Genomic DNA, 14,552 nt, shown 5'->3' on the forward strand with positions numbered 1-14,552 from the left:
AATTCGACGGATTTTACTTCGAGGATCGAATTCGAGGGTTTATTAACCCTCGATATTCGACCCTTAGTAAATGTGCCCCTGTGTCTAGCCCCATGTCAGATTTCAAAATTAAATACAAACAAATCAGTTTGCTCTTTTGAGTGCAGAATTCTTTTGGAGCACCACTATTAACTGATGTGTTTGGAAAAAAAAAATGCCCATGACAGTAACAATTTAACTTTATTAACCACATGGGAAATATTCTCATTTTCTGCTCTTATTGTTTTGTCTTTTCTCCTGTTAGTACTGTACTAAACCCACACCATGCACCCTTTTGCAAACTATCTGGAACCTTTGTGTAACTAGACATTTTTGGGCACAACAGCAAAATCATTTTAGGGCCCTGACCCCATGCACCTTCCACAGCTTATCTAAAACACAGTTTACATTGCTCCATGATATTCCCATAGGTCCCATTGGGGTAGGGGAGGCCTGGAGCTGTCGCATGTCCAGGGTATCCCCCGCCCCTCTGAGTACTATTCCAGAGGGTGATGCTTCTCCATTTTTGAAATAGGTTTTGTGATGAGTAGTTGTCCATGAGTAAGGAGAGGAACTAGAGTCAATCTATATTGTGATTCCTTTACATCTACTTGCATTGACCCTACAAGGGTGAAATTATGATGCTCTCTATGGCTCCACTGACCTTTTTAAGTACAGGTATGGGACCTGTTATCCAGAATGCTCGGGACCTGGGGTTTTCCAGATAACGGATCTTTCCATAATTTGGGTCTTCATGCCTTTAGTCTACTAGAAATTAATTTAAACATTAAATAAACCCAATAGGCTGGTTTTGCTTCCAATAAGGATTAATTATATCTTATTTGGGATCAAGTACAAGCTACTGTTTTATAATTACAGAAAAAAAGGAAATCATTTTTAAAATTTGGATTATTTTGATAAAATGGAGTCTATGGGAGACAGCCATTCCGTAATTCGGAGCATTCTGGATATAGGGTTTCCGGATAAGGGGTCCTATACCTGTACTGTATATGAAATCACTAGCTTTTATGTAATTTATGTAATAATTATACATACTGTAATATTGAGACAATATCTCAATAGTCTAGGGGAGGCCCATTTATCAAAGTCCAAATTTATCTCAATATTTTCGGAAAAAAAACTCCGACCAAATCTGCAGATTTTATACTAAAAAAACACAATTGTTTGGCTTAGTGTTATATTTAGCAGTGTTTGCATTATATTGTACCATATAAACATGAAATCTTTTCACTCCAGCGGGCTAATTAGTGTTGAGATTAATGCCAGGTGAGAATCTAATGACAGTTGAATAACCCTGTATCTAGGATGCCATGCTCTGAAGCTGCTTGATTTCTGAGAAGCCCTTTATAGATTCACAGTAACACTTACCTGGAATTAGCAAGATGGCCAAAGACAAATATAAAGGAGCACATTAAGGGGCAGATTTACTAAGGTTCGAATGGTAAATTCAAATTAGAATTTTCGAATTTAAAAGCACCAACTCCATGTTGAGTTATAATGTGAGATTTATCACATCTCAACCCTGGAAACAGGTCTGTCTATTTGCATATATTTAAACAGCTTTTGGCTGTACACACATAACATGCTGCACGTGAAGTCATATATTACGTGACCTGTGGATTTGCGTAAAAAATTATTTGAAACCATTGAGTACTAATTGCAAATATGGACTGCACCAAGTGAGCTTCACCAAGTGGGAGAATCAAACAAAATTATTCCTTAGATAAAAGAAACTAGGGGGTACGGATAAAAATGTGTGTGTGTATCTCTCTCTCTCTCTCTCTCTCTCTCTCTCTCTCTCTCTCTCTCTCTCTCTCTCTCTCTCTCTCTCTCTCTCTCTCTCTCTCTCTCTCTCTCTCTCTCTCTCTCTCTCTCTCTCTCTCTCTCTCTCTCTCTCTCTCTCTCTCAAAATGAGAACAAAAGTAATTGAGATCTATCAGTCTGGTAAAGGTTATAAAGCCATTTCTAAAGCTTTGGGACTCCAGCGAACCACAGTGAGAGCCATTATCCACAAATGGCAAAAACATGGAACAGTGGTGAACCTTCCCAGGAGTGGCCGGCCGACCAAAATTACCCCAAGAGCGCAGAGACAACTCATCCGAGAGGCCACAAAAGACCCCAGGACAACATCTAAAGAACTGCAGGCCTCACTTGCCTCAATTAAGGTCAGTGTTCACGACTCCACCATAAGAAAGAGACTGGGCAAAAACGGCCTGCATGGCACATTTCCAAGGCGCAAACCACTTTTAAGCAAAAAGAACATTAAGGCTCGTCTCAATTTTGCTAAAAAACATCTCAATGATTGCCAAGACTTTTGGGAAAATACCTTGTGGACCGACGAGACAAAAGTTGAACTTTTTGGAAGGTGCGCGTCCCGTTACATCTGGCGTAAAAGTAACACAGCATTTCAGAAAAAGAACATCATACCAACAGTAAAATATGGTGGTGGTAGTGTGATGGTCTGGGGTTGTTTTGCTGCTTCAGGACCTGGAAGACTTGCTGTGATAGATGGAACCATGAATTCTACTGTCTACCAAAAAATCCTGAAGGAGAATGTCCGGCCATCTGTTCGTCAACTCAAGCTGAAGCGATCTTGGGTGCTGCAGCAGGACAATGACCCAAAACACACCAGCAAATCCACCTCTGAATGGCTGAAGAAAAACAAAATGAAGACTTTGGAGTGGCCTAGTCAAAGTCCTGACCTGAATCCTATTGAGATGTTGTGGCATGACCTTAAAAAGGCAGTTCATGCTAGAAAACCCTCAAATAAAGCTGAATTACAACAATTCTGCAAAGATGAGTGGGCCAAAATTCCTCCAGAGCGCTGTAAAAGACTCGTTGCAAGTTATCGCAAACGCTTGATTGCAGTTATTGCTGCTAAGGGTGGCCCAACCAGTTATTAGGTTCAGGGGGCAATTACTTTTTCACACAGGTTTGGATTTCTTTTCTCCCTAAATAATAAAAACCCTCATTTAAAAACTGCATTTTGTGTTTACTTGTGTTATCTTTGACTAATAGTTAAATGTGTTTGATGATCAGAAACATTTTGTGTGACAAACATGCAAAAGAATAAGAAATCAGGAAGGGGGCAAATAGTTTTACACACGCGCACACACGCGCACACACACACACACACACACACACTATTTTGTCCATATATTGCAATATATTTAAGATGGCCAACTACATTAAAGTCATCCCCGGTGTGGCCAGTTCCTACACTTAACACTCATCTGATTCATTAAGAATTCTATTGCTTCATTATACATTTTACACAGGGTTTTACCTGCAACTTACTTGCTGCTTTCAAAGTAAAACCCCCCAAACTTGGCTGCCCTTTTATTAGACACCAGTGGGATCACCTGACTATAGTTGGGAAGGGTGGGAGCTACAACATGGATCTGGCCACTGCTCCTGTATAAATTATAACAAACAAGGGAAATTTTTGCTCACCAATAATTTTTAAAATCATTAGGCGGGGGTGCAATGAGGCTGTGACCACAAAGTACATATAGACAGATACAAGAGGTCCTCTGCAACCTATTATCAATAGGTTCAAAATCTAATTGGTCTGAATGAAAAGTCGCAAGTAAGAACTACACGGTCCGACTGTCAGATGAAGACGCCGCTTACTGCGTCCACATCTGACAGTCGTGTCACGCTGGATGTAATGTAGTTCTTACCTGCGACTTTTCAGATTTTTACACCTGTGTCTCCGTCTGATTTGTGTAGTTGAGGCCTTACGCTACAAAAAATGCCTTACCCTTTAAACAAATACACACACACACATACCCACACACACCTGGTGCAGTAACCCAGAGCAACCATTAGGTGACCGGTAAATGCTATCTGCTGATTGGTTGCTATAGGTGATTAGAGCAAATGTTACACCTTTTATTTTATAACCTCATTAGACTGTGTTCTGTATAACAATTGTATTGTAATGATGGGATGTCAATGCACAGGTATGGGACCTGTTATCCAACATTCTTATGGTATTTCCGTAATTTGGATCTTCATACCTTAAGTCTACTAGAAGATCATGTAAACATTAAATAAACCCAATAGGCTGCTTTTGCTTCCAATAAGGATTAATTATATCTTAGTTGGGATCAAGTACAAGCTACTGTTTTATTATTACCGAAAAGGTAAATAATTTTTTAAAAATTGGATAAAATAGAGTCTTTGGGAGACGGTCTTTCTGTAATTTGAAGCTTTCTAGTAACAGGTTTTGTATAATGGATCTCATACCTGTATAATTGTTTTCCGTGATGTATGATTTAACAATGACATCATAGCTATATATGTATGCAGTCCTTCTATATATTTATAGTATCATTTTTTTGCATGTTATTTAAATGTGTATACATGAGTATATTTGATATTTTTGATATGTTATTAATTCCTCCTGTTATGATTTCTGCCCCAAAACCTAGGCCTTCCTTTGTGCTAATTAATGCAGCTATAAACAAGCGACAGAATCAGAGAGGATAATGATACAGGTATGGGACCTGTTATCCACAATGCTCGGGGACCTTGGGAATTTCCGGATAACGGATCTTTCCGTAATTTGGATCTTCATAATTTTAGTCTACTAGAAAATCATGTAAATATTAAATAAACCCAATAGGCTAAGTACAAGTTACTTTTTTATTATTATAACAGAGAAAAAGGAAATCATTTAAAAAAAAAAATTGGATTATTTGAAGAAAATGGAGTCTATGGGAGACGACCTTGCCATAATTCAGAGCTTTCTGGATAACCGGTTTCCTGTATAAACAAGTGATGAGAGAATTATCCTTTGTGTTTTATAGCTAATTTCCTTTCTGAGCTGTGAAAGAGCCACAATGTGACCCCGCTGGCCCCCGGTGATTAATACTCTTGCCATCTGTTGGTGAGAGCTTTGGCACAGTAAGAGTTACCTCAGAGAAGGAGTATTAGAAGGAGAATTGTAGTAGGCGCACTGATTCTGTGCAGGAACAGGGGCCACACATTACAGCCGGATGGTAACACGACTGCCCTTCAGGGAACTCTCAGCACTGTGAGACGCTTGTTCTTCCAGCCTGCTTTTATTGTGTCCCTTTTACTGTTTTTTTTTCTACAAAACAATTCCTTTTTCAGATCTAGGATCCATGAAAGCTGCTCCTGTGTCCCCCCCTCCCCTTCCTGTGTGCAATAGTCTGTTCTGCTGATGTCGTAACTAAGCCTGTAACTTCCTTGTAGAAGCCGGTGTGTCAGCAGGGGAGCAGAGTGACATGGGGAATGCACAAAATAAGCCCTTTCCCAAGAAAAACAGCCCTAGAAGCAAGGAATGTGGGGCTCCCAGCCACTCACCGAATGGAGTGAAGAAAGACTGCGGCAATGGACAGCAGCCAAGGAATCCATGTGAAGAGAAGGACAGCCTAAATCAGCACACCACCGAGAACACATCAAAGAGAGGCAGTAAGGAAGTGAAGCCCTCAGCAGAGCCCCTTTCTTCAGCAGCACAGCTAAAGTCAGAGGGCAACCAGCTGTTTAAGAATGGCCAGTTTGCTGATGCTGCAGTCAAGTATTCAGAAGCCATAGGAAATGTCAAGCACACACGTAAGTACTTAATGCCCATTTGCTGCTGCTGCTGTCACCCTAATGCATATAATTACACCGGTGCAATTCTACACAGTTAAGCCATTAGTAAAACTTCTGTAAATAATATAGAGATAAACTGTAAGGGGTATATTTATCAAATTGAAAAAGTCCGACCAAACTAGAATCCACAAATGGAGCTTATTTATTATTAAAAAGCACAATTTAATCGGACTAAAAAATCCAGTGAAAATCTGAATAGTGCGGAGTTTTTTCCCCAAATTACTTGGGCTTTTTCCCAAAGAGACAGAATTTTTGCCCGGAAAGGTCTGAAATAGTCTGATTTTCGGGCTAATTCCAGCACAGACCACAAAAAATTCCACATTGGATAGGGATCTCTCCCATTGACTTATAAACAACTGTGGTAGGTCTAAGATGCGGGATTTTCGCATTCTGACTTTTTCCATCTTCGGGGTATAACAATTTTCCACTAAAAATTCTGATTTTATATTAAAAAAAAACTCAAATTTTTCAAGTTTTTTGCACTCGGACTTTAGTAAATAACCCCATGTAAAAGTGTGAATTTTGTGCTAGATACTACCACACAAGTCATTACCAAAAAGCCAGAATTTTTAGGATTTTTGCCCGAAAAGTCTGAAATAGTCTGATTTTCGGCCTAGTTCCAGCACAGACCACAGAAAATTCCAAATAGGATAAGGACCTCTCCCATTGACTTGTATATAACCGCGGTAGGTCTAAGATGCTGGATTTTCGCATTCTGACTTTTTCCATCGTCGGGGGTATAATAATTTTCCACTAAAAATTCTGATTTTGTATTAAAGAAACTCGAATTTTTCAAGTTTTTGGCTATAGGCCTTTAGTAAATAACCCCAAGTAAAAGTGTGAGTTTTGTGCTAGGTACTACCATACAAGTGTCTAAAACTGTGATCTCTTCAGATGTTCTACTACAACTCCCAGCTACCCTGACAGGCTTGAAGCTGGAGAGCAGCTTTTTATGAGATATTTACTTTCAGTTTTAACTATCTCTCATTACATTCATACCTTGTGTGTGTGTGTGTATGTATATGTATGTATGTGTGTGTGTGTATATATGTATATATGTATATATGTGTATATATATATATATATATATATATATATATATATATATATATATATATATATATATATATATATGTTCTGCCAGTGCTAGGCATGCTTTTCATGTACTGTAAATACTGCAATGCCAGCATTCTGTGCTACTGCAATGCCTCAACATTCTCTTACCTTCTCACAACATTCCAGAATCAGAGAATGCAGAGGAACTGGCCATCTTGCATTCTAACAGAGCCGCTTGCCACTTGAAGGATGGCAATAGCAGGGAGTGCATTGAAGATTGCAACAGGTAAGTGGGAGTTGGGGGGGAGATGTTTTTTGTTACATTCTGCACTCTGCATTACCTTGCCTGGCAGTGATGGAGTTAATATTACTAGGAGTACTAGAAGAAGGAGTTCAAAGGTCCAATGTGATGCATGAGAATTATGAAAACCACAGGGCAATAATGGAGCCGTAGTGCTCAGGTGTTAATTCTCCTTCTAAATTTCAAATGTTATGGAACAATGACAAATTGGTTAATGAAAACATTGAGTTGGCTCCTGGGTTGGCTTCTTGGTCTGCCCTTTCTTTACAGTCTTATTGTGTTCATAGTGTATGCCATATTTCCATTTAATCATATGAGCGGGAGCCGCCTTATTGTTTTTGCAGTACATTAAAGGGTTTTTTTTTTTGCAGTACGTTGAAGGGGGTGTTCACCTTCCAACACTTTTTTCAGTTCAGTTGGTTTCAGATTGTTCACCAAAAATAAAGACTTTTTCCAATTACCTTCTATTTTGTGTTTTTCTAATATTAAAGTGTAAAGTGTCATTTTTCACCTTCTAAAGCAGCTCTGGGAGGGAGGGGTCGCTGACTCTGTAACTGTTCTAAATTGAGTAGAATCCCTGAGTTTTATTAAAGGGGTTGTTCACCTTTGAGATAACTTTTAGTACGGTGTAGACATTGATATTTTGAGACAATTTGCAATTGGTTTTCATTTTTTATCATTTGTGGTTTTTGAGTTATTTACCTTTTTATTCAGCAGCTCTTCAATTTGCATTTTAAACAATCTAGTAGCTAGGGTCCAAATTACCCTAGAAACCATCCACTGATTTGAATAAGAGACTGGAATATGAATAGGAGAGGGACTGAATCGAAAGACGATTAATAAAAAGTAGCAATAACAATACATTTGTAGCCTTACAGAGCATTTGCTTTTTAGAAGGGGTCTGCGACGCCAATTTGAAAGCTGCAAAGAGTCAAAAGAAAAAGGCAAATAACTATAAAACTATAAAAAATAAATAACGAAAACCAATTAAAACGTTGATTAGAATTGGTCATTCTATAACATACTTAAAGTTAGGGATGCGCCAAATCCACTATTTTGGATTCGGCCGAACCCCTGATTCCTTTGCGAAAGATTCGGCCGAATACCGAACCGAATCCGAACCCTAATTTGCATATGCAAATTAGGGTTTACATATGCAAATTAGGGGCGGGAAGGGGGAAAATGTTCCTTATTTTGTGACAAAAAGTCACACGAATTCCTTAGGATTCAGATTCGGTTCGGCCGGGCAGAAGGATTCAGCCGAATCCGAATCCTGCTGAAACAGGCCAAATCCTGGTGAATCCCGAACCGAATCCTGAATTCGGTGCTTCCCTACTAAAAGTTACTTTAAAGGTGAACCACCCCTTTAAAAGCATCTGTTAGAATTGATACAATAGTTGCTAATATTCCACAGGTGCTGCTGAGAAATGTATCATGTTGCAAAATTGTAACAGTTTAGAGTCTGCACCTGAAACACCAGAGACAGGGACATTAAACTTTACACTAGGGATGCACCGAATCCACTATTTTGGATTCGGCCGAATCCCTGAATCCTTCGCGAAACATTCGGCCGAATACTGAACCAAATCAGAGTCTTAATTTGCATATTCAAATTAGGGTGGCAAGGGTAAAAATAATTTACTTCCTTGTGTATAGACAAAAGGTCACACAATTTCCCTCCCGAACCTAATTTGCATATGTAAATTAGTATTTCGATTCGGTTTGACCAGGGTGAAGAACTCGGCCGAATCCTGCTGAAAAAGGCAGAATCCCGAACCGAATCCTGGATTCGGTGCATCCATACTTTAAACTTAGATTTTGGAAAAACGGTAATAAAAGATGAAAAAAGCCTTTATTTCTGGTCAACCATCTGAAAACAATTGAACTGAAAAAAAGTGTTTATAAGGTGAACAAATCCTTTAACCTTTGAATCAGATGGCAGCTGTATATGAAAACAAATCTGAATAGATGTTTTATGCATATTATAGTTTGCATATATGATATTCTGCAGTCATTGTACACCTGCAGTACTTCTACACCCTCAGAATCTGAAAGAATAGAAGAGTTCAGTTAAGGCTGCTTAGCATGTGCATATTAACCCAAATGCTGTCTGCATTTTATCTCCAAGCATGTAGAACAGGTGTCATCAATTAGACAGGGACCCGCACTCCAATGTTCAGTGAAGAAAATTCCTGTTTATTCATACTTGAGAAAGGTCCAGACTGGACGATACGTTGACAAATAAACTTCACTTTTGCTTGATCTCATTATGAAGTCCTGGAGTGCGTCATTCCTTGGAACACGACTATCTGCACTATATATGACAGCACCCAGGCACAAGTGATGGCACACCGAGGGAAATAAACAAAGAAAACAAAAAAATAAACTAAAGCACTCAAACTCCGTCTGTTCGTGGATGCTGGGTCAAATCCAAATGTATAATTCTTATAGAAGGACCCGCACTCCAAATTTCAGTGATATAAAAGGTTTCATTTAGTCATCACTAGTGTATCCAACGTTTCGGCCCACTATGGGGCCTTTATCAAGATCTTTGATAAAGGCCCCATAGTGGGCCGAAACATTGGATCCACGAGTGATGACTAAATGAAACCTTTTATATATATATATATATATATATATATATATATATATATATATATATATATATATATATATATATATATAAATAGCAAAAGAAAAAAGATGCACACCAGGATTTGTATACAAAAAGTTAAAATTCCATATTTATTGATTTACATTAAAATTCGGCCAACGTTTCGGTCTGCTCCTAAGACCTTTATCAAGACCATGTTCTTGGTAAATCCACCATGTTTAAATAGCTAAAAACATGTCAATCACCCAGTTGTGCACACCCCCGCAATCATGTGACTGTAAGAAAATCCAACACCAGAGAAATAAATTTGTGTAGTTACTGCAAAGTAAAAAAACTTATGTTACACATAGATTGATACAAAATAAAACAAAACATACAGACAAAGTAATATGGAAACATTTTAGAACTTGATGGCAACTATATAGCAAATAACTCATGATTAACGCTGATTTAGAAAGCATAGGAAGGAGCAGTATTCATTCAATCCTGCAGGGGCAACGGTGTTAAGTTTACGAATCCAAAAGGTTTCACGCTGCAGTAGTAATCTCGATCTATCTCCACCTCGCTTCAGCGGTGGGATATGGTCGATGGCTATGAACCTAAATGTCGGTAATCTATGGCCTTTTTCCAAAAAATGTTTTGCCACAGGTTTGGTGGTGTGCCCATCTCTAAAGGCTGTACTGATGGCCGAGCGATGCCCATCCATCCGTAACCGCAATGTTTGGTCAGTTTTGCCTATGTAGGATAACCCACAAGGGCACGTGATTAAATATATCACATGGGTGGTGGTACATGAAATGTGATGTCTAATGTTTAGTCGTTTTCCAGTTTGAGGATGGAAAAATGATGTACCCGGACTCATATATCTGCAAGATGTACAATTTGGACATCTGAAGCAGCCGGGTTTTAATGTACTTAACCAACCCCCAGGTTTCGTAGAATAGCACATTGTTGGATCACTCTTAACCAATAGGTCCCTTAAATTGGTTCCCCGTTTGTAACACAACATTGGGGGCCCTGATACCACTTGTCTCAAAGACTTATCCGCCTCAATTATTTTCCACTGATCCCTTAGGTGATTACTGGCCATATTGGCACATGTGTTATAAGTGGTTGTAAAGGTAAGTCTGGGCTCCTTTTGTGTTGGCTTACCTGGATCAGCTATCTTTTGTCTAGCAATAGAGAGGGCCTGTTGTAACAGTTTATCCGGGTAGCCACGATCATTAAACCGGAGCCACATCTCCTCAAGCTGACATTCGGCCACACGTGTGTCAGAATTATTTCTAAGTACCCTACAAAATTGAGAAATAGGAAGGGATTTTTTCATTGGAGGTGGGTGGCAACTGTCATAATGAAGAAGTGTGTTTTTGTCAGTTGGTTTTCTAAAAAGAGTGAAATCCAATTGGTTATTGTGCAACCTCAATTCAATATCCAAGAATTGGATTATATTGGGATGTATTGTATAGGTGAATCTGACCGGACTGTCCATTGCATTAAGTACATTAACCATCTCAATGAATTCATCCTGGGACCCACGCCAGATGATCAGCATATATAATGTCCATGTGGGCAGCACTCCACTCTCCACTCTTTTTTTGTTTCAACTCGGGTGCAAGGTAAGGAAATTAGATATAGGAAAGAATGACCAGCAGCACCGAGAGATAGATATATATATATATATATATGGATTGCAGGAATACGCTGTATGTATACTATGACCATGACCATTTTGCAAATGGACCAATTACGGACTTGCGAGATCTACTTTGTTTTCAAATGTTTTATTTTCAAGTGTGCTAGTTCAAAAAGAACTTGAAAATGAAATAAAAATGTTACAATAAAAAACGTTTGTAATCGGTTATCAAACAGAGTAGTAACTGTGAATATATGAAAAATAATAAAAAATACAAAAATAAATAATGCAACAATAAATAATCCAGTGGATGATAATGAAAAAGAAAAGAAAACCAACCCCGAAATAAAGGGACCATGTAAGATTATTCTGTTTTTCTTTTGATTTAACTTTCAGAACTTCTTGACAACTAAGTTGGTTAAAGTATAATGTTTCAAAAGTAGTGAAGGACACGGTGCTCCAGAATAAATTGTAAATGACTCACCGAGTAGAAAATGTGGTCCGGGTGCACCAGCCCCAGATCTTCAGCTTTAGGGAGCGGTACGAAAAGGAATGTGAAGAAAAAGCAGGGCCGACCGGCACTCAAACGGATCCACAGGACCAGAGAAAATAAGTTATAAAATATTTTTATTCATACAAAGTTTAAAAAAAATATATATCTGCATCTCCATCCACCCTACGTGTTTCGCAGCCACTTAGGGCACTTAGTGATGGGCCAATATTTTTTAACTTATTTTCTGTGGGTCCGTTTGAGTGCCGGTCTGCTCTGCTTTTTCTTTACATTCCTTAAAGTATGATGTGGCATCTGTTATTAAAGGAGATTCCTTTTTAAGCCAATAATTAAATAGTGCTTTTTTCGAAGCAGCCATAATCAAAGTAATCAGTATCTTTGTTTCTTGGGAGATGGATTTTAGTTCAGCTTTCGAAAATAGCATAGCACTAAACAGGAAAACAGGGGGATAATTTTACATTTACTTTTACTCTAGTTTTTAAATATTGAGTGACTTCTCTCAAATAAAGTCCATTCTCTAAGACCCTACAGAGAACTCCTATAAAGAGCACGCACCCAGTAGTAAAACCTTCTTGATGGAGGGCATTAAGTGGGCCCCAACCAATCAATCAAGTTTTTTGTGTTCATTGTTTTACAGGGGGCCTCCTGAACAAAGATAATCAGCATTGGTTTGAATGATTTAAGTAATGTAAATAAGCATGAAAATCACTTTAGTGCACACATACTGGACATCGGTGCTAATTAAAAGGGGGAAAATACCGACCAAGTCCTAACTACATGAATATTCAAAACAGTGTTGTAGTACACACTTCTTTTCCAGTTTCCACAATGCTTTCTTGATTCTCCTTCTCTACAGGTCTCTTTAAGGGTCTGGCCACACGAGCAGATTCGGGGAGATTAGTCACCCCGGCGACAAATCTCCTCTTCTTCGTGGCGACTAATCTCCCCGAATCTGCTCGTGTGGTCAGACCCTAAGGGGTTGTTCACCTTTCAGTTAATTTTTAGTATGATTTAGAGAGTAATATTCTAAGACAAATTGCAATTATTTTTAAGTTTCTTAATATTTGTAGTATTTGAGTTATTTGGGTTTTTTATTCAGCAGATCTTCAGTTTGCACTTTCATCAATCTGGTTGCTAGGGCCCAAATTACCCTAGCAACCATGCATTGATTTGAATAAGAGACTGGAATATGAGAGGGCCTAAATAGAAAGATGAGTAATAAAAAGTAGCAATAACAATACATTTGTAGCTTTACAGAGCAATTGTTTTTTTTGATGGGGTCAGTGACCCCCATTTAAAAACTGGAAAGGAGCAGAAGAAGAAGGCAAATAAGCTATAAAAAAAATTAATGTTTGAACAGTTGCCTATAATTGGCCATTCTATAACACACTAAAAGTTAACTGAAAGGTGAACCACTCCTTTAATCACAGAACATGCAAAGCATTGTGGATCCTGCAGTCTTGGCTGGAGGAGAGCTGACTAATGCTATTTTGTTTTAATGATACCTGTAGTCAAAATAAGCAGTGAAGAGAATAGCAGGACAATTTCATAGAATTCTTTTTTTTAATCCCTCTTCTTTTTACAGAAAAGGTGAGGGAGGGCAAGCATGTGGCTAACAAGTGTGAATATATGTTTGCTTATCGGTTGCCATTGTTCTGTTTATGTGCCATCAAGCTGTAGTCATTATTATATGATTTGTGTAATGCTACACAAGTTTTTTTCATAGGAGAGACAGTTGCATTGAAGCTTTTCTATCTATTTAACAAATCTATATTGTGACCTGCTGCACAAACTGGATTGCAACCTTTGGATCCCAAATGCTATGCAAGACTAAAGGTTGGAATGTGGTTTGTTAGATTTTAATGGGTGACTTGTAAAAAAAAGAAAAAAAGCGTTATAAAGGTACACTCATAGCCCATCCTGCCTATATATTCATTGATTCTCCATAATCATTTTTATTTAATTTATTGATTATTAAGAATCGTTCATCTCTCTATAGCGACGACAACAGCCTATTTTGCGCAGACACGATCATTCCGGCATTCCTTGCCGCTGTAAATGCACAATGTGCTTAATACCAAACGAAATCAACACAATGATTATGATATAGACATGAAAAATTATTTCACCACTAGGAGTCTTGAGCTCGTGCATTGTGAGTAATTGGTCATGGTTACCTAGCGGAGGTGAAGTCCACCAATCATATTCACTCATTCTCTACATCAAAATAGCACCAAGGTTAGCGGATGTTTCTATGAATTTTGAGCAACTCAACCATGAATTGAGTCACGTCTCGCACATCTTAAGTATTATGTGTGAGCTTGTTTCTCTAGATATATTCGGCTGCCAACACTTGATGGCCTTGCGCGAATCTATAGTAACATAATAGTGACTAGAAACTGAGGAAGGCAACTAATACTCCTATAACAAAGTCCTATAGCAGGTTTACAAAATCAACAAATGGCTACAATTTTTGTTTTTTTTACAATTTTAAGGTGCTGGAACATGTGACAGTTTCCAGCAATTGGCCACCCATGTAATATCCAGCTCAGCTGGTAGGTAGAAATATCCTGAGAATTGCCCCTTCATTAACTTGAATTTTGTTAATTGCAATGGGTGACAAGGGCCCTTAGAAAGTACAAAAAAAACCCTAAAAAAAATACAGACTTAATTCATTTACCCTGGCCCCTAGTTATATTTAGGGGATACCCCCGAATCCAGGATTCGATTTGGCCCAGGATTCAGCCTTTTTTAGGGCAGGTATTCAGAATTC

The 14,552-nt window shown here is 38.4% G+C and overlaps 1 protein-coding gene across 2 annotated transcripts in view; it reads left to right on the forward strand.

Annotated features, from left to right (window-relative positions):
- spag1.S (sperm associated antigen 1 S homeolog) overlaps positions 1-14,552 on the forward strand; it is a 57,741-nt gene that overhangs the window by 23,338 nt on the left and 19,851 nt on the right. For both annotated transcript variants that reach the window (XM_018223868.2, XM_018223869.2), the window contains exons 11-12: positions 5,263-5,622; positions 6,907-7,006. In XM_018223868.2, the coding sequence (XP_018079357.1) occupies positions 5,263-5,622; positions 6,907-7,006 (460 nt within the window). The remainder of the gene's footprint in view (positions 1-5,262; positions 5,623-6,906; positions 7,007-14,552) is intronic.

The sequence above is a fragment of the Xenopus laevis genome, chromosome 6S, assembly GCF_017654675.1.
Source record: "Xenopus laevis strain J_2021 chromosome 6S, Xenopus_laevis_v10.1, whole genome shotgun sequence".
Lineage (NCBI taxonomy): Eukaryota > Metazoa > Chordata > Amphibia > Anura > Pipidae > Xenopus > Xenopus laevis.